A 19,746-nucleotide genomic window follows, 5' to 3' on the forward strand; every position below is an offset into this window, starting at 1 on the left:
AAACTTCTGCTGACGGTTACACCACATGACATTTCTGACATTAAGCCAGAAAAAAAAAATATTAAAATGACTTTGAACTCAATAATTGAAAACGTGTTAATAATTGAAGAGATATATTCAAGCAATTTTTATATATATATATATATATATAAACATGTCAAAACAATGTCACATCACTGACCCAACTATAACAAGTAGAGGGATGCACCGATATGACATTATTGGCCGACACCGATTTTAACAAATACGTATTGGCCGATACCGATATTTTGCCACTTACCTTATTTTGTCATCAGATCACTGTTTTGCTCAGGAATTGTGTTTTAAAAACGTACAAAAGCTTTTGTTCTGACAATAAGAAATTTCCATTGAACATGGATTGGATATGTTGAACACACACATTTTAAAGAGCCAGAATCAAAGATAAATAGAAGATAAAGATAAAATATATTGAATAATTACAAAATATCATAGCATGATGCTTGATGTAAAATTACTTCCAAAACATTTTGCAGTTCAGAACAACAGAACTCCCATATTACATGTTTGTACTGTAAATTATAGAACGTCACAAATTCATTTTATGCAAACATATTATGATTCACAAATCCATGGAAATGTCAACCACATCAATTAAAAATAAAAAGTTACCAAAGGAACAAAATGCCCTTTTAACTTCAATAGTGTTGCAATTAGTGCCCAACCGATTTATCGGCCAATAAATATCGGCGGCCGATACATCAGTGCATCCCATAATAACAAGTAACATAATTAGTTTCAGTCATTGCAACTATTCTGATGTGAAAAGCTATTCTCACTATGACCATGCAAGGTTGTAAATAATGCTGTACTATAGTGCAATAACATTTGAGCAAAGTCAGCAAGACAAAATACGCAACGACAAACAGCAGACCACTACCTAGAGATAAACATATTGTTCCCTGTGCAAGCAAGTTCATATTTATGAGAGCAGACTTACCTGACAAGCTTGATAGCTTCTAGCAGCACATCAGTAAAGGTGGTACGGTAGACTATGGCGTTTTTCCTTTTACAGTTCTGAATGACATCATTAGCCAGATAGAAGAGATTAAGCCTGTGAGATGCTTCCGCTGGAAAAAGAATAAAGAGAGGAATTAAAAGGCAACCTAACTCACAACTTTATTTAGAAACCTGATCCGTTTATTAGTTTACATTTTATAAAGTTATTGTTTATAAATGTATTATCTGCTCAATGATCTATTAAAATAGACACAACTATGACTGATTAGGGGTTGGGAAAAAAATGTTTCACTGGTGCAGCATTGCGATTCTTTACACAATTCATGACCTGAATCATTATAAAGTTCTGTTTATTGAAAAAGCATCGGCAGGACAAAACATTACAGATACAGATAAATGCCATGTGGTGTGCAACATAGCACAAACAGCATGGAGAGAGCATCTGCAGCAGCATTTATAACGAACTGAAGGGTTTGTTTAATGTGCAAACAATGTGCAAACAATGTGCCGGAGCATTCAAGTAATTTTAATAGCCAAGGACAAAAAGACTGAATAAGCTTTACTCTACAACATCTTGAAGAAAACAACCAAGCAATGCTCTGCATCCTGAACTCTATACTTAAAGGGAATACCTTCACGAAGACGTGAATCACAATTTAAAAATAAAATTGTATCATTCTTGTGCACAGCCACAGTAAAAAAAAAAAAGACGCATATTGATTGACAACAACAGGTTTAGGTCAAGATTAAGGTCGCGCTGATGAAGCAGCATTTTATATATATATATATATATATATATATATAGAACGAAAGCTGCAGAGTCGTCTCTGATAACAGTAAATTATACTTCTATTAGGGATGTTAATGAATAATAAATGATCGATTTTTATCAACTGTCGATTCATCAATTTCAGCACAAATAGGTTCTATACAGTCATCTGCAGCTAGAGGGCGCACTGCATATCAAGTCCTGTCAGCAGCACAGAATAAGAAACACAGTTGTAAAGATAAAGCGGGGGTCAATGTAATCATGGAGTGTATTTCTCTAGATGAACACTACGTTTACTGCATAATCCGTGACAGTGTGTTTCAGTACATGACAACAAGCATTTTAATTTGTTTTACTTTTGGGCCTTTTCACTTGATGAGGCAGACAGGGCGACAAGCGAGTCATGAACTTACAGTATGAAGTTATACTAAACATTGAGCTACGTGGATAAAGAACACAAAACTTATGTTAGTATCTAACATATTTAGCAAGTTTTAAGTTAATTAAAAACTTGTCTTAAAAATAAGGTGCTTATTATTACAAACTCCGTATGTTTCTTAAACAAGACACACCAGTGTACAAAGCATAGCGGCACAGAAATGACACCGTAGGAGCAAAAGAAATGGAAACTTAATATACTTTAAAAGTTCTTGTTTGCGTGTTGATTCTCTGGTTTAAAGTATTTTTATTCATTCTCTTTTATATATAGAAGATTCCCTGAGCTCAAAAATTTCTTGTCTGACACTTACTCACAATACCTCCATCTTTTAAGTTTACAGTTTACAGTAGGGCTGGGCAATATATCGAATTTAGGGAACCGTGACCCCAAAACCAAGGTACCTCCCAAATTGTGAATTTTGTGTGCCATAGCAGCCCAAATAAACATGGTTTGTGTGCAATTCAGAACAAACCGGTGACGTGCTAACCTGTGTGCATGTGCATGGTGGCGCTCTCAAATCAGTTCACCTGCATTGTAAAATCAAAGTAATGCAGGTTCAAGAATTTGCGCAATTCCAAACATAAGATACAAGACATTATACAAATTTACAAACGTGGCACAGCGTTTCGGGAAATGCATTGAAAAGTGTCAAATGCACATTGCCATTTCGAAATAAATGCTTCATGTGAAGTTGAAGTAAATACAACAGCACTTTCAGTCAAGTCTGTTTTAAAATAAAAGCCCCAGGTGAAGGTGAAGTAAACAAGACAGAAATATATTACTTTTTTATAATGCACTCATTTTACTATCTGCAATAATTTTTCTCAATTTCTTTTCATTTTATAGCTCACAGAAGAGAACACAAACGTTTCGGCCTCACAACCTTCCTCAGTGTCTGTGTCTATAACGCAGCATATAACTAAGCATTATATTACACGTCTCCAGAATGCAACTAAAATAACTGATTGTGACATTTAATTATCTAATTGTTTCATCAGATATCATCTTGTGAGTTATTGAATATATCTTTAGAGTGGGCACCACCAATGTGTCTTGAGGCGCTTTTCACCAGTACTGCTGTGATGATCTTGTGCACCGCATCAAACTACAAATCCAGTGTGAGAGAGTCGTGACCAAATTACTTTTTGTACCGGGTCTTTTTCATGAATCACCCAAAAATAACTGAAGGTGTGAAATCAGGAGCTCAAGTTTGCAGTTTGTTTTGGAGTCACTTTCTCAGCGAATCATCCATCAGTGTGTTCAAATCTGGGAGCGCAGACTCAAAATAGGAGTCCCATGTGTATTATGGGCATCTTTGTAATTAAAAGTCCCGCACCATTATACACCAATCAACCACAACACTAAAATTACCTGCCTGATTTTGTGTAGGTCCCCCTTGTGCCACCAAAAAAGCACCAACCCACATTTCAGAATGGCATTCTGAGATGATATTCTACTCACCACAATCGTACAGAGTGGTTTTCTGAGTTACCGTAGACTTTTGTCAGTTCTAACCAGTCTGGCCATTCTCTGTTGACCTCTCTCATCAACAAGACATTTCCTTCCACAGAACTGCCACACACTGGATGTGTTTTGTTTTTCGGCAAATTCTGAAGGCATAGACAAATCCTGTGCATGAAAATCCCAGGAGATCAGGTGTTACAGAAATACTCAAACCAACCCATCTGACACCAACAATCATCCATGCGATTATCTGATCAGCCAATCATGTGGTAGTGCAGTGCATAAATCATGCAGACACGCGTTAGGAGCTTCAGTTAATGTTCACATTAACCATCAGAATGGGGAAAAAAAATGTTATCTCTGTGATTTGGAGTGTGGCATGATTGTTGGTGCCAGATGGGCTGGTTTGAGTATTTCTGTAACTACTGATCTCCTGGGATTTTTAGGCACAACAGTCTGATTGGTGCCAAAAACAAAACAAAAAACATCCAGTGAGGGGCAGGAATGTGGATGGAAATACCTTGTTGATGAGAGAGGACAACAGAGAATGGCCAGACTGGTTCAAACTGACAAAGTCTACAATAACTGTTTTGTGCAATTGGTGAGAAGAATATAATCAAGAATGCTATTCTTATATGTTGGTTGGTGCAGTTTTGGCGGCACCAGGGGGACCTACACAATATTTGGCAGGTAGTTCTAATGTTGTGGCTGTTCGGTGTATATAGGAGATCCAGCTTTTGACACTTAGTACAACTGCTCATACACAACTGTTAAACAAGTTGCAAACATTCATTGATGCTCAAGAAAGCAACACACTATAAATACTATGCTTTAAGTAAATATCTGCTTATGTAGATTGTGAAGGGCAGTACTAAATTAAAGTTATCTCTTTTTTTATCTCTGTGAACATTGATGAGACAGAAGGGGAATAAAAACTTAAAAACATGTTTAATGTTTAAGTTAAGGAGCCAATGGCTCCAAAGTTATTTTTTTCGTCTGGAGCCCTGTATTATAATAATCAACCTGATGTGCCCCACAGTAATAATTTAAGATTATGCAATGTCCAACTGGGTTTCTAAAATAAGTCAGTGATGTAGCTTTGCACACCTTTATCTTTGAAACATTGATGAATAATTCCAAATTATGTCTGTCATTTTGAAAGATAAAAAGAAACAAAAAAAATATATTTTAACCTAATGCATCAGTTTTGACTTCACTCTTTGTCCCTCACATTCACGATGTGCATGTGCAATGTTTATTCCCTGATATTAATATACCATATTAGATGAGTATTAACTTGCACCATCGTCATTTACGCCTGGTATTGTGTGTCTCTTTTATGTTTGGATTTTGAGTAGAGGGTATTACGATTTCATGAGAGCATAATCATTACTTCGGTGTGTTAATGCATGATAATAAAGCGAAAACTGCATAACAACAAAAAGAGAACATAAATAAAAGCAGAACATCATATCAACCAATTATGAATGCATTTAATAAGTGCAAACATTATGTTTAGAGCAGAATTGGCTGTTATATTAGTGGAGTAACTGTGTTAACAGAGCTTCACATGTTACATTTTGTTTACATCAGGGACTATAAAATTCTGTGAACTTGTGCATGTGCGTATGCACTTTAAAGTTAATGCGCCGGCAAAGTTTAAAAACCTTGTTTTAGCGCAGTGGTTAATTTACAGGTAGAAGTTTCATACTAGAACTCGTTGGTTTCACCGGACTCAAACAAGGAGTCAAAAAAAATCTATCATAAAGGCCTATCATATACTGTCATATATGTGCCATTATAATGGATATTATCCCATATTATACCCCTCCATGCCCTGGTACTTGAAAACAAGTATGACTGATAGACTGATAGAGTGACGAATAGACATTTTTGAACATGGTGCAACACAACCATCCCTAAAGATTTAATCTCAGTACAAAACAAAACCAAGACATGCACTTTCACGTCAAAAAGCTCAAGTGACCACGAAACCACAAATAGGCAAATCATCAGACGGTGTTCATATTATCTCACAAACTCTAATCATTATTTGAGAAGTCAATGATATCTAATACAAACCAATGCATCAACAACACCTCAACGCAATGGCATGCAATTAAATGAAATGATGAATGAAGCATAACTAATCCAACTAACAGCACATTAGAGAAGAAATTTGCTTTTACAACTTACCAAAATGAAGTTCAACACACAGGTCTGCATTTACATTTATGTATTTGGCAGACGCTTTTATCCAAAGCGACTTACAGTGCACTTATTACAGGGACAATCCCCCCGGAGCAACCTGGAGTTAAGTGCCTTGCTCAAGGGCCCAACAGTGGCATCTTGGTGGTGCTGGGGCTTGAACCCCCGACCTTCTGGTCAGTAACCCTGAGCCTCAACCACTGAGCCACCACTGCCCCTAGTTACTGCAGTCAAGAGCAGTAACTTCAGATGCTCATATCAACAGCTGACATAAATATGATCAAAGCTTTTGATTGGCTCAGGGGCAAAGGCAATCTAGCCCCTCAGGCCATCGTTGAACGCTCATTGCACTTGCACAAGACATTGTCCAGATCTCCATTGATTAACATCGAGGATGAAGGACTAGCCCCACGCATAGCAAATGAGAATGATTAAATGGCTTTCACGCAACATACCTTAATAATAATAGAATTTCTCAAAACAATATATACTTTTTTCTTTTATAATGGTCATAAAATACTTTTAAGTTGTGGAAAATTCTTAATTTCTAAAAATGACATGTATGATGATGCCATGAAATTTGCACAACAGCGCCACCTCTGGTGTGGATTAGCCCCACTTGCCCCTAATGAAGGGACATGGCTGTGTATTGGTAAAAACATATGAAGGTAAATAATGCTTTTTATTTAGCTACTATGAATCATTGTATATGAAATATAAATATAAAAGTGCATATCAATGAAAATTATTGAATTTCATTCTCCCTTTTGTCTATTTAGTGAAAAATAAATTATTTTTGCATAGATTTTCATTTGAAGTCTTTAAAATATTGAATCTACTTGGTTACAATGGCTTTTGGATGAAATTATGGTTACTCTGATAAAAAAAGAAAAAAGCTATTTTTGGAGCCATTTCAGAGCAAATACATAATTGGAGGTGTACCTATGGATGTGTTTTAAGGTCTACTTTCAAACTCAGTGCCTCTGTGCTTGACATCATGGGAAAATCTAAAGAAATCAACTAGGACCTCAGGAAAAGAATAATGTGGACCTCCATACTGGTTCATCCTTGGTAGCAATTTCCAAATGCCTTAAGGTACCACATTCATCTGTATAAACAATAGTATGCAAGTATAAACACCATGGGACCATGCAGCCATCACACCACTCAGGAAGGAGATGCATTCTGTCTCCTAGAGATGAATGTAATTTGATGAGAGTAAAACGAGTCCTATATCGACATAACCTGAAAGGCTGCTCCGCAAAGAAGGAGCCACTGCTCCAAAACCACCATAAAAAAGCCAGACTACAGTTTGCAAGTGCACATGGGGACAAGGATTTTACTTTCTGAAGAAATGTCCTCTGGTCTAATGAAACTGTTTGAACTGTTTGGCCATAATGACCATCGTTATGTTTGGAGGAAAAGGGGGGCTTGCAAGCTGTAGAACACCATCCCAACCGTGAAGCATGGGGGTGACAGCATCATGTTGTGGAGGTGCTTTGCTGCAGAAGGATCTGGTGCACTTCACAAAATAGATGGCATCATGAGGAAGGAAAATTATGTGGATATATTGATGCAAAATCTCAAGACATCAGCCAGGAAGTTAAAGCTCAGTTGCAAATGGGTCTTCCAAATGGACAATGACACAAGCATATCTCCAAAGTTGTGGCAAAATGGCTTAAGGACAACAAAGTCAAGGTATTGGAGTCTCCATCACAAAGCCCTGACCTCAATCTGATAGAATATTTGAAGGCAGAACTGAAAAAGCGTGTGCGAGCAAGGAGGCCTATAAACCTGACACAGTTACACCAGTTCTGTCTGGAGGAATGGGCCAAAATTCCAGCAACTTATTGTGAGAAGCTTGTGGGAGGACACCCAAAACATTTGACCCAAGTTAAATAATTTAACGGCAATGCTACCAAATACTAACAAATGTAAACTTTTGGCCTACTGGGAATTTGATGAAAGAAATAAAAGCTGAAATAAACAATTCTCTCTACTATTATTCTGACATTTCAATTAAGGACACACAGGGGATTTTCTTCCCTTTTCTGAATACCCAATTCCCAATGCTGTCTAAGTCCTCATGGTGGCGTAGTGACTCGCCTTAATCCGGGTGGTGGAGGACAAATAACAGTTGCCTCCACGTCTGAGGCCGTCAATCTGTGCATCTCATCATGCAGGCTTGTTGAGCGCATTACCGCGGAGACATAGTGCTTGTGGAGGCTTCACACCACTCGCTACGGCATCAATGCACAATTCACCACGCGCCCCACCGAGAGCAAAACACATGATAGCGACCATGAGGAGATTACCCCATGTAACTCTAGCCTCCCTTGCAACTGGGCCAATTTGGTTGCTTAGGAGACCTGAATGGAGACACACAGCACACCCTGGATTCGAACTCGTGACTCCAGGGGTGGTAGACAGCGTCTTTATTTGCTGAGCTACCCAGGCCCCTGACATTTCACATTCTTAAAATAAAGTATTGATCCTAACTGACCTAAGACAAGGAATGTTTTCTATGATTAAAATGTGAGGAAATGTAAAAAACTGAGTTAAAATGTATTTAGCTAAGGTGTATATAAACTTCTGACTTTAATATACATCTTCATGTATATGTGCCAACATATAGGACAGTGTTGAAAAGTTTTTCCAGTCTTATTGTAACTACAAGATCCTGATATCAGGGCAAATTCCTTCAATGTATTTCATACCAATACCAGTTCTGCTGGTATCAGTGTGATCTATGCCAGTGGTGGCAAAGAGCCACACAATGCATCTCACATCTATATTTAAAGCAAATGTGCAATTTCTGCAACACTAACATCACAAAATAGATTTGTCACCGTCTATTCTAGAGCACACAAACATAGTTGTCTTTGTTCCAAATTGCATATAGACTGCATGAGATATGGTTTTCCCATTAGCTACATATACACAAATGTGACATGCTCCATTATGTTAACCAGAAGAAGTGGTTTGGAGAAACTAAGTTAGTCTCAGTCTTCAAATTGTCCATTTTATCACAAAATCAATAAATATTGTTTTGATGCTCTATAATGCTTTGTGTGACAGATAGTGGCAGCTGCATATTCACTCTCTCGTCAACGAAACCTGAATGGATATAAGAGGTTATACTGAAGAGGTTCAGTACAACTTAGTGAAATGTGTCATCTCTTGTAATCGGCCAATCTGTTAATGTTGAAAAGACATAGAGAATGTCTTGTGCTTTTCCATTCGCAATCAAGTCCTGGAGCACTCAAACATGCACTCAGTCTATTCATTCAGGTTTCATTTGCTAGTCTTTCACCACAAATCACATGCTCAATTCTCACTTTCTCCATTCACTCTATGAAACCAAATTCAATACAAATAAATAATAACAAATGAATAAAACCAAATAAATCCTTGTTATCTTTTTACCACTATTGCTTTTCTCTTATCCCCGATGCTTTGCCATAGTCGTTGCTTTCGTATAGCTAGATAGCCTGTTCTGATCGTTTTGCAGCATCTAAGAAACCTGCATCCTTACCTACTCTCATGAGATGCATGCCTTAAAAAACAGCCTATGTTAGATATACAGTGTATCTTGTCTTTTCATATATCTCATTAAAAAGTAAACATTATTTAAATCCTCAAAAATGGCCCTATTTGATTGTGCTTTTTATATATATATATATATATATATATATATATATATATATATATATATATATATATATATATATATATATATATATATATATAAAATTGTAACTTTTTCACACATTCAATTATTTTCTTCTTGTAACCCTCAAAATAGAGAGAGCTTGGCGACCCCCATAAAGCTCTGGTGACCCCCAGAGTGGGTTGCGACCCCCAGGTTGGGAACCACTGGTCTAAATCATAGTGGTATAAAATTTGACAAAGAACATGCAATAAGTAATTTAAACTTTATAAATACAAAACACATATAAAGTGGGTTGCATTTAACAAGTCAAAGCAGATAGTAAATACCTGGATAGCACTTTATACTAGGCCAAATTCTTTTTTAAACTTCATAAAAGTTTATGAAGCCTTTTAAACTGCAAGGTTAAAACTGTGAGGTTCACTCAATAGTAATGCAGTCTGTCTAAGCATGTTGGGAGTTAAAGTATTGTTTTATATGGGCATGTACAACTGAAACACACAAAAGACATATAAAGCCATGCTTGCAGCAAGCCATAAATGTCTATGTTTATGCTCCTCTCTTTATCACAACAGCAGTAAAATTTGCTTTTCAAAAAACAATGCATGTCCAAAAGAAGCCAGAGATACAACAAGGTGCACAGAACTAATATATGAAACCATTTAAAAATGCACAACTATAACAACCCTGTAAAAAGCATATGAGAACAGCATAAACCACCTGCACCAGATAACACAACAGCTCACCACGCCTGCCATGGAGTATTACAAAAATGGAGCTAAAATTACATGACATTTATGTTCTTTGACTTCTATTTTTATCCCAAAGCAACTTAAATGAAAATCAAAATATTATGTAATATAATTGGTAGAGATGTCCCGATCGATCTGCCGGCATTCAAAATCGGCCGATATTCGTCTTAAATCCGTGATTGGCGATCGGTCGATTGTGCCTAGATTTAGGGCCGATCTTTTTTGCAGCATACAGGTGATCACACATACACTGCTCCTCTAAACTTTCAGACATGATGTAATTGAGATGAATATGCCGGTTTGTTTTAAAAAATGTGTAAGAATTACATGCGTGTGAATATTAATTTGCCCATTTTCTAGACTCGTTATGGTAGTTATTCTGACTCATTGCACAGTGAACAGGAAGATGATATAGAGGCTGCTAGCAGGTTTAAAAACGAATTAAACCACAAATAAATATGCAGATACATGATACATGACGTGCGTTGTGTGTTTTGAATGTATCTCTGATGTGTGTGATGCTTTCATGGTTTTTACTGGTTGTCAATATGTCACAATGGCATTTTGATATTGACGACAGAACTATTAATAACCGTTTCATTATTGTTGAACTTGGGCCTGTTCAAGTGTAAATGTTTACGCCACTTTTAAGTGGAATTGTGTTAATTTTGTATTTTTTATAGAATACATTTTTTGTTGTGACTATTCAAGTCAAGCTGTTTACACCATTTGTAAGTTTATGTAAGATTTCTAGTCATCCATACAGAACTCAGTGGATTTGTGATTTATTTTTGTACCTGAATATTAAAGTTAAAATAAGCTATTACACCATTCTATGTAAACGTTGATTTTATTTGTGAGTTTTATAAAAATGCAAGCTGCACCAAATGAAATGTATTAAGCTGAAGACATCTTTTAGTTAGTTTGTTTACCTAGTTATTTTTGTAAACAAACAAAAAACAGATCTGCAGCTCTATTATCTAGGCAAATACAAGTATCGGATCGGGACTCTGTATCAGCAGATATTTAATATTTAAATATTGGATTGGGATAGGGGGCCAAAAAAGCTAATCGGGTCATCCCTAAAGCAAACCGTTTAAATGAGACTGTGTTGCACACTGGTCTATTATTGTAGTAACACGATGGCACATAACAACAAAAAGTTGTATTGAAACATAAAATATATAAAAATCATGAGCACTCACATGAGATGAAGACTCCAATCATATCAGTAACCTTATAAAAGCTGTTCTATTCTACATGGTGAGAATCCTCTCATGGGGTAGATGTGTTATCACATGACCAGCTGAATACTACTCACTTAATCTCAGTAACTGCCCTGTTATTGGACAATTTCACTCAAGGATTAAATCATGACTGATTGTGAATAGTGAATTTCTACAATGGCATCATTAACTGAAAACTATGAACCCTTTTCACAGACGTGTTATGACACGTTTCTATCAGAGTAAATTTAGTTGTTTGTAGATTAGAATTTGAGAACTTGTACAATAAATATTTGGTGCAGTGTTAAGCGGTGTCTTCTCGGTAAGTTGCTAACTAGTTTGTGAAATACATACTGCAAAGTTCATTAATAATTATCCCATAATTTTTCCTTTTCAATATAACTTTATTAGGGATGCACCGAAATGAAAATTCTGGGCCGAAACCGAAACCGAAAATCCAGGACGCACTTGGCCCGAAAACCGAAACCGAAATTTTTACCTATTTAAAAAAAAAAATGTTGTGTATAATTGTATTAATTTGATACTTTTTCATTAATTTCATGAATTTAACTAATCTGAATTGAAAAACTACAAACCAATAAAATAAATCACACTTTTATTGAAAGTAGCACACCAAAATTGGACAAAAAATATATTAAAACTATATTAAATATTATTCTTCTTTCAGTTCTGTAAAAATCTAATTTTACAGATTTTATTAACAATTATCCAAATAATGTAAAGTTTTAGAAAACTATTATATGCAAAACAAGAGTCAAGTAATGAACTTAGCTAGCATCTTTCAAAAAGTTTAAATATGCAACAGTAATTTTAATTAAAACAACAGGCAGAACACAGAATGGCAGAGGGCCTCTATTCCACTGATCTATATATATCTATAATATATAATTATATATATAGATCAGTGCTCTGTTCTGTTTATGTAAACGTATGTACACTTTAAGTGAAAATGATTGTGCAAAACAACAGTAATTGAACTAAATCCAACCTCAACTGTAAACGACAGATGTATCCTCAAGTGAAGAACAAGTGTAATGTAATTGCTATTCACATCATATTGGACCGCTTTCTATTTAACTACAAGTGACAGGTTTCTCTTCAAGAACAAAAGTTGCTAAACTTTCTGACAGTCTCTCCTGTCAGAAAGCTCATCAAGAACATGAGACGCTGCACTGAACAGTCTCTCACTCTCTGTGCTGGTGCTTGGGCAGATAAATACCTGTGCGCAATCCACGCAAGCAAAGGAAAGCGGTCTTTGTTTATGCGCCCGTAGTCAAGGAGATTGTCCCTTCTGGCGTAGTTCAGATAAATACGTCTCAAGTTGTGGTGTAGCTGCGCTAGTTGTGACATTTTCCTGTAGAATCTCTTGCTGTATTCTGTATATATATCTTGAAAGTTCTGCTGAATAAACACTGCAGATCGCAAATTTGATGTCCTTATCATAAACTTTGAAGAATTTCCACACCGCTGACATGATCGCCTTTGTTTGGTAGCGCCGTTGTGGAATTATCTAACAGCTGTGATAAGGGCTACATCGATCCAGATTGAAATCTGAGCACTGAGGGGCGGGGCGAGGAGGTATATATTTTCGGCTCATATTTTCGGCCTTTTTTCTCTTTCGGCCGAAAACCAAAAGTGCCATTTTCGGCCGAAAATTTTCGGCGGCCGAAATTTCGGTGCATCCCTAAACTTTATCCCTGTCAACCATGTCAATGTGGGTTATCACATCTGTTTGCTGTTAGCCATCTAGCAGTTTCAGTGCAGTCAGTAATGTAGCAGATTGAAAGGTAAACATCAGAGCATCTTTTTGCAGCTCATCAGACAACGGTGCAGTTGTGGATTGTGTCCGTTGTGGGTTGGATTCATGCTATGTTGTTACCTAGTTGGTGAGACGCAATGCTGGAAATGAAATAAACAATTTCCGTCTTTTACTCTCTGTGACAGCAAACTTATAGCTAACTAGGTAACCACGTAGTTACTTTCATTGCATGTCTGCTGAATGGAAGCTAATGTGTAAACATGTATTCACAAAACTGTTTTGTTCAGGATTCACAGTTTGGTATCCCCTTCAAATGAACAATTTCAGTCATTGCATTTACAAAATTTAATATTTAAAAGTCTGGTTTTCCACCGTTGAAAGTTTCCCCTGAACTTGTATAGCAGAATATGGTGCAACACCACTTGCATCAGCAGGTGTAATGCTTCTTGTTTTACAACCTGCCACTAATTGACTGGCAGTATTAAAATAGTTAGCATTTGACTGATACTAAACAGTACTGATGTATATTTTGCTATTTATTTAATTTTTATTTATTCTTTATTTTAATGGTCAGCAGTTTACTGATACTAAACAGTAATACTGATGTTTATTTAGCTAGTTATTGTATTTTTATTTATTCCTTATTTAAATGGTCAGCAACTGACTGATACTGAACATACAGTGCTGATGATTATTAAGCTTTTTATAGTATTTTTATTTATTCCTTATTTTCTGAGTGTTCATTTCTAGAATTTGTTGACAATATATAATAATAATGACAAATATTCTTTGATAAAAACATTTAAGAGACCAGCCTTCTGAGTACCTTTGCATAGTCATATCGGTGCAAAATCTGTGCGCAATCTACGTAGAAAAGGTCTGTTTTCATTCCAGCTCAGAAATTAGATATATTGGCTACCATATCGGTGAATTTCCCCCTCTAAAATCGGTATCGGCCTCAAAAATCCCATATCGGTCAGGCTCTAATAAATAAAGTCTCATTTTAAACAAGAATGCACACAGTGTATAATATCATCATTATTTTACAAGTGGGTTTCTTACAATAATCACAGTACCATTGCAATTCATCTAAACAAGTACTGTATGACTTCTTGCTTGCAAATTTGCAACAATGCAATATTACAGCTTTGATGTATAAGGGAAATGACTGAAATAATAATAATGAAATTATAAAAAGGCATGATTTTTTTATCTTCTAATCAGCAAGTGTGATTAATATAGTTATCCATTCATATGAAAATTAGGAGAATTTTCGGAAAGAACAAAACTGAAGTTGTTGTGTGTTTTGCACACACAACAAAATGTTTCAGTCCAACTACATGATGCCAGAATTTGTTCAGTTTAAAAATTTTAATAAAAATGTAAATAATACTGAAGATAAATAAAGCAGAATATGATTGAAATATAGCAGAATGCTGCAATCAGAAAATTATAGGATTTGTCAGCTGTCTCTGTTGTCATCATTCTAATTTTATCTGGAAAAGATAAAAAATTTAGGAACAGTTCTCTGGTGATAACGGAGGTTCTTTCTTCACTCGTATACATATTGGTACCTCTATTTAACATTTTAATGGAAATATGGAAATCATGACAGCTGGAAGGATTGACGCATACCATTTTGTTTTATCGAATACAAACATACCAGTAACAGATTTTCAGAGAATTTCTCATGGCCATCATTAGACATAACATGTGTGGTCTGTCAGCACCGAATTCTGCATTAATCAACTTGATAAAATAGTCTCATTTGATTTTTGACATAATAAACTCACTCTAAATAATTTAATAGTCAAGTTACTTAACTTATCCTGCCATTGAATCAACCAGCCATTGGACTTGTTTTGCTACAAAAAACAGTTCTGGCGCAGATGCGTGATGTCATCACGTTTTAAGATGATCAGTTTTGATTGGTCCGGCATCAGTTGCTCTAGCTCTTGTGAGTGGTCACAACTTCATTGGCCCCGCCCAGCACCAGTAGCCTTCTCTCTTGTCTCGCATCTGGGTTTACAAGTGCACAAGTGAGTTCTGCTACCAGTTTATCGCAGAAGTAGTTGCAAATGTAAAGACGCAAAGATTTTAAGTTGCAGTGGCAGATTTGAGGGGTTGTAAGAGCCGATGTGTGTTTATACTGCGAAAGTGAATTAAAGTACAAAAGTAAATATGTAATACATGTTTGTGTCTGTTGTTGCATTTATGTGAATGTCATTTTACACATTTGTAACTATTTTTCTACAACTTTGAATTCAAAACAGATTTTTGATTATTATCTGTGAGTGCAGATTGCAACAGATTTTTATTTGACAAGAATTTGCATCATTACTGTGTGTAAATTTCATCTTACAAATATTTATTGTACAAGTTCTCAAATTAAAATCTACAAGCTCTTGAGTTTTGCAAATGATTTACCTTCATATGTTTCTGCTCTATATTTTTATCTTTCTTTGAAAAGCCATGAAAGCATAAGTGTTGATCATTTCTTTTGCTGTTGGAGCAAACGGTTGAGCAAAAATTACATTTGTTGTTGTCTCCCATTCACTGCAATTCAAGTTCAACCAACTATGATTCTACTTCCGCTCTGCAAACCCGAATATGCGAAAAGGGTCCACTGCATTGAAATTAGGGATGGGCAATTGTACTCGAGTACTCGAGTACTCGAACGTGACAGCGACCATCGATCATAAAAACAATGAAAAAAGACATTTCTCTTTTTTCTGATTGGTTATAGCTAAATGTTGGGCGGCACCTTGAGCTCTGATTGGTTAGCGTTGCCAGAGCATGCGGTCCAAAGCCCAGACCAAAGAACAGAGAGGAACATGGCTTCAAAGTTGCGTAGCGATGTCTGGCTTCACTTCGACAAAATAGATGAAAATACAGTTCAATGCAAGATGTGCAGCTCCAAGCTGTCACACAAATCTACCACAAGTACAATGCGTTATCATCTAGTATTTGTACATAAAATGTCTTCCGATACCAGAGAGGCAACTCAGACGAGCATCGCATCTTTTACCGTCAGACAGAAATGCAACGCAGCCAGAGCTGAAAGGATTACACAACTAATCACCGAAATGGTAGCGAAAGATTTGCTGCCCAGTAGTTTCGTTGAAGGAGAAGGGTTTAAAGATTTGATGCATTACGTTGAGCCCCAGTATAATGTCCCATCGCGCAAAACAGTCACGGGAAGAATAGATGCTCTATATGAAAAGACTGCTTCTTCACTGAAAGACACACTGTCAAAGATAGCGAAGATGGCTATCACAATGGACTCATGGACCTCGCTGACTACGGAATCCTATATAACACTAACTTGCCATTACATTGCTGAATGGGAAATACATAGTTCAGTGTTAGAGACGCGCAGTTTTGGCGAACGACACACCGCTGTGAACATAGCCAACTACCTTAAAGATGCAACAGAACAGTGGCTGTCAAGCTCGGAGAAGGTGATTGCGTGTGTTCATGATAACGCTAGTAACATGGTTTTGGCAAATCGAGATCTTTGGGAATCAGTGCCCTGCTTCGCACACACCCTGCAGCTAGCCATAAACGAAGGATTCAGCGTTGCTTCTGTAAAAAGCATGATAGCTGCCAGCAGCCGGTTGGTGGCACATTTTCACCACAGCACAGTAGCTACAGCGGCACTTCGTCTGAAACAACAACAGCAGAAAGTACCCGAACACAATCTTATCCAGTACTGTCACATGCGGTGGAATTCTGTCTGCGACATGTTCGAGCGTCTTTTGGAACAGAGATGGACGGTGTGCGCTGTTCTGTCAGATCGCAATATTACAAAACTTGCAGATGCGAAGACACTTGACTTGAAAGATGAGCACTGGCAGATTGTAGAAGAACTGATACCCGTTCTTCAGTCTCTGAAGTGCGCCACAACAACAATGTGCAGTGAGACGCATGCTTGCGTTTCGATGGTCTATCCGATCACACATAGCCTCATCAATAAACACCTAAACACACAGACCGGTGAGTCTCCAAGAGTGTCGGAGTTCAAGACAGCCGTGGCAGAATCTCTGAAACGGCGCATATTCACTGTTGCCGAGGATGCTGAGAAAGTTGCTCTACCTCTGATTGCGGCAAAATTGGATCCAAGACACAAACATCTGAGGATTCTTGAGACAGAGCTTCGAGAGAGGGTAAAGGAGAATCTGAAACAGCTTTACGACACAGTCACAAATTCTGTCACACCCATTCAAAGTGACTCTCAGCCTGATCGAGCAGCAATTACGGCGCTCGACACACTTTTTGGTGAGGATTACGGCGTGAGTGATTTTTGTTCGCGCGACACAGAAATAGAAAGCTTCTTCAGTGAGCCATGCATCTCTGTAAACCAGGATCCTTTACTTTGGTGGAAGGTAAATGGGAATCGGTTTACAAAGCTAAGCATCCTTGCCCAGTGGTACTTAGCTGTTCCTGCGACATCGGTTCCAGCGGAGCGCGTTTTTTCCACCGCCGGCCTAATTGTGAATAGACTCCGCACACGCCTCTCACCTGTGCATGTAGACCGACTTCTCTTTTTGAACAAAAATATGTAGCCTGTAGCCTATGTTTAAGTTTCATCAGTCGTGGTAAATATACAGGATGTTTTTGTTTTTTAGTTTTATAAATCATTCCATCTCTGTTTTATTTAGGCTACAATTAGCAGTCGTTTGGTTAAATTGTTAAACCTTTTTTCTTTAGCTTTGAAAATAAAAACTAAGCTGTTCCTTTTTGTTGTTGTTTTAAAAGCACAGTTGAAATATGCTGCTAAAGTAATATTGAAGACAACGTTTTATTTAAAAATCACAGTTGAATAAAGTAGCCTAAAAGCAATCCTGTGTGTTCATTTTTAAAATCACATTTGATAATAAACACAGAGACAAGTAGGCCTAATATTAAATAAATTAGAAGCCTATATATAAAATAATATATAATAAAACAAATGTATCGGCTCTACTTTAACTTACAATAACGAGCGCAGAATTAAGGTAGTATTACAGAAATAGCCTATATTCGAAGAGACGATGAAAAACAACACTTGTCATAGTTTTTATCTTTTGATGAAAATATCCTTTAAATTTGATTCATAATTCATCAATAATCATCGTTTGTTGTTCAGTAATTTAAGTCAGTTTTACTCTGACTAAAATGTCGTAATTTTAGCCTATAGGCTATATAGGCGATGTCAGCAATCACTTAATAAAGTAGATGAAAGTACTGTAATGTAATCAGCAATATACATAACATTATGAGAACACCATAGAATGTTGTGAATTATTTTTGCTTTGCTTGCCCGTGTTTCAGCGCACTATTAGAAGAGCGCATCCACAACGGATTTACACTCTCCGGCTATAGCACGTAACTGCGTTTGCATCCTTTTGTGTAGATACAAGTTGTAATGTTACGTTTATGTTGTGTATCTAGTATGTCTGATTAATCTCATAGGATGTGTCATAGAAGGGGCTTCAGTTTACTGGTGTTCATTTATTCTTCAGCTTCACCTCATGCAGCTATTCTATTTCAGATGTTTCTTTTTCTATAACATTGATGTGGCATAAGCAGTGTTATTTTTTATAGTCATATGTTCATGTTTTCAAAGACATTTTTCATGTCAATATTTGTCAACATGAATTTTCGTAACAATCTTAAAATATTTTCATTATCTCCATGACGGACACGCCCCCCCTCCCCCGAGTACTCGTTTTTTGAAACATATCAATGATCGAAATAAGAAATAGACAAAAATGTCCATCCCTAATTGAAATAAAGGTGCATCCATGCCCCTACATGTCAGAGTAAGTCAGACACAACATATTCAAATTACTGAGTGCACCTTTAAAATGAAGTATGAGAAAACAATATTTGCATTGCATTGCATTTGCATTACAATTATCAGCATGAGGTATACCTCACTAAAACACACCCTGAATCTTTCTGAATAAATGCACCAAAATGCCAAAAGTAATAAAATAAATAAAAGCAGCATAACAATTACAGAAATGTACACCCTTTGATATAAGGTCATTTTCATGAATCTGTATAACTTAGGACAAGTTAAGATTTAAAAATTAAGTTTTAAACCTAAAGAAAGCCTCAAAAGTAGCAAGTGTCTGGATATACTTGTAATCCAGAAACCACTGCAAACAGTGTGTAAGACGTCGTTAAAACAATACATTTAATTCTCCAGAGCACACATGTGCCACATAACATACATTTTCAAATCTTAAATCATGTGACAAGCTTTCAGGTGAATAAAATAAATAGGATCAACTCTGTTAATGTGCATTGTATTTCTAATCCAAGGATCTTCATAAGTATTTTGAAAAGTAGACTGAACTGCATATGCACAAACATGCAAAGATTCCTGACTTCCATCTCTTAGCACATCACACTTTTAAAAGTGCAGTATATAACAACTTGCTGACAACTT

The 19,746-nt window shown here is 36.5% G+C and overlaps 1 protein-coding gene across 2 annotated transcripts in view; it reads right to left on the bottom strand.

Annotated features, from left to right (window-relative positions):
- Nucleotides 1-19,746, bottom strand: part of LOC127650594 (regulation of nuclear pre-mRNA domain-containing protein 2-like) — a 48,437-nt gene that overhangs the window by 22,757 nt on the left and 5,934 nt on the right. For both annotated transcript variants that reach the window (XM_052136097.1, XM_052136096.1), the window contains exon 2: nucleotides 980-1,109. In XM_052136097.1, the coding sequence (XP_051992057.1) occupies nucleotides 980-1,109 (130 nt within the window). The remainder of the gene's footprint in view (nucleotides 1-979; nucleotides 1,110-19,746) is intronic.

Source organism: Xyrauchen texanus, chromosome 10, assembly GCF_025860055.1.
Source record: "Xyrauchen texanus isolate HMW12.3.18 chromosome 10, RBS_HiC_50CHRs, whole genome shotgun sequence".
NCBI classification, from domain to species: domain Eukaryota; kingdom Metazoa; phylum Chordata; class Actinopteri; order Cypriniformes; family Catostomidae; genus Xyrauchen; species Xyrauchen texanus.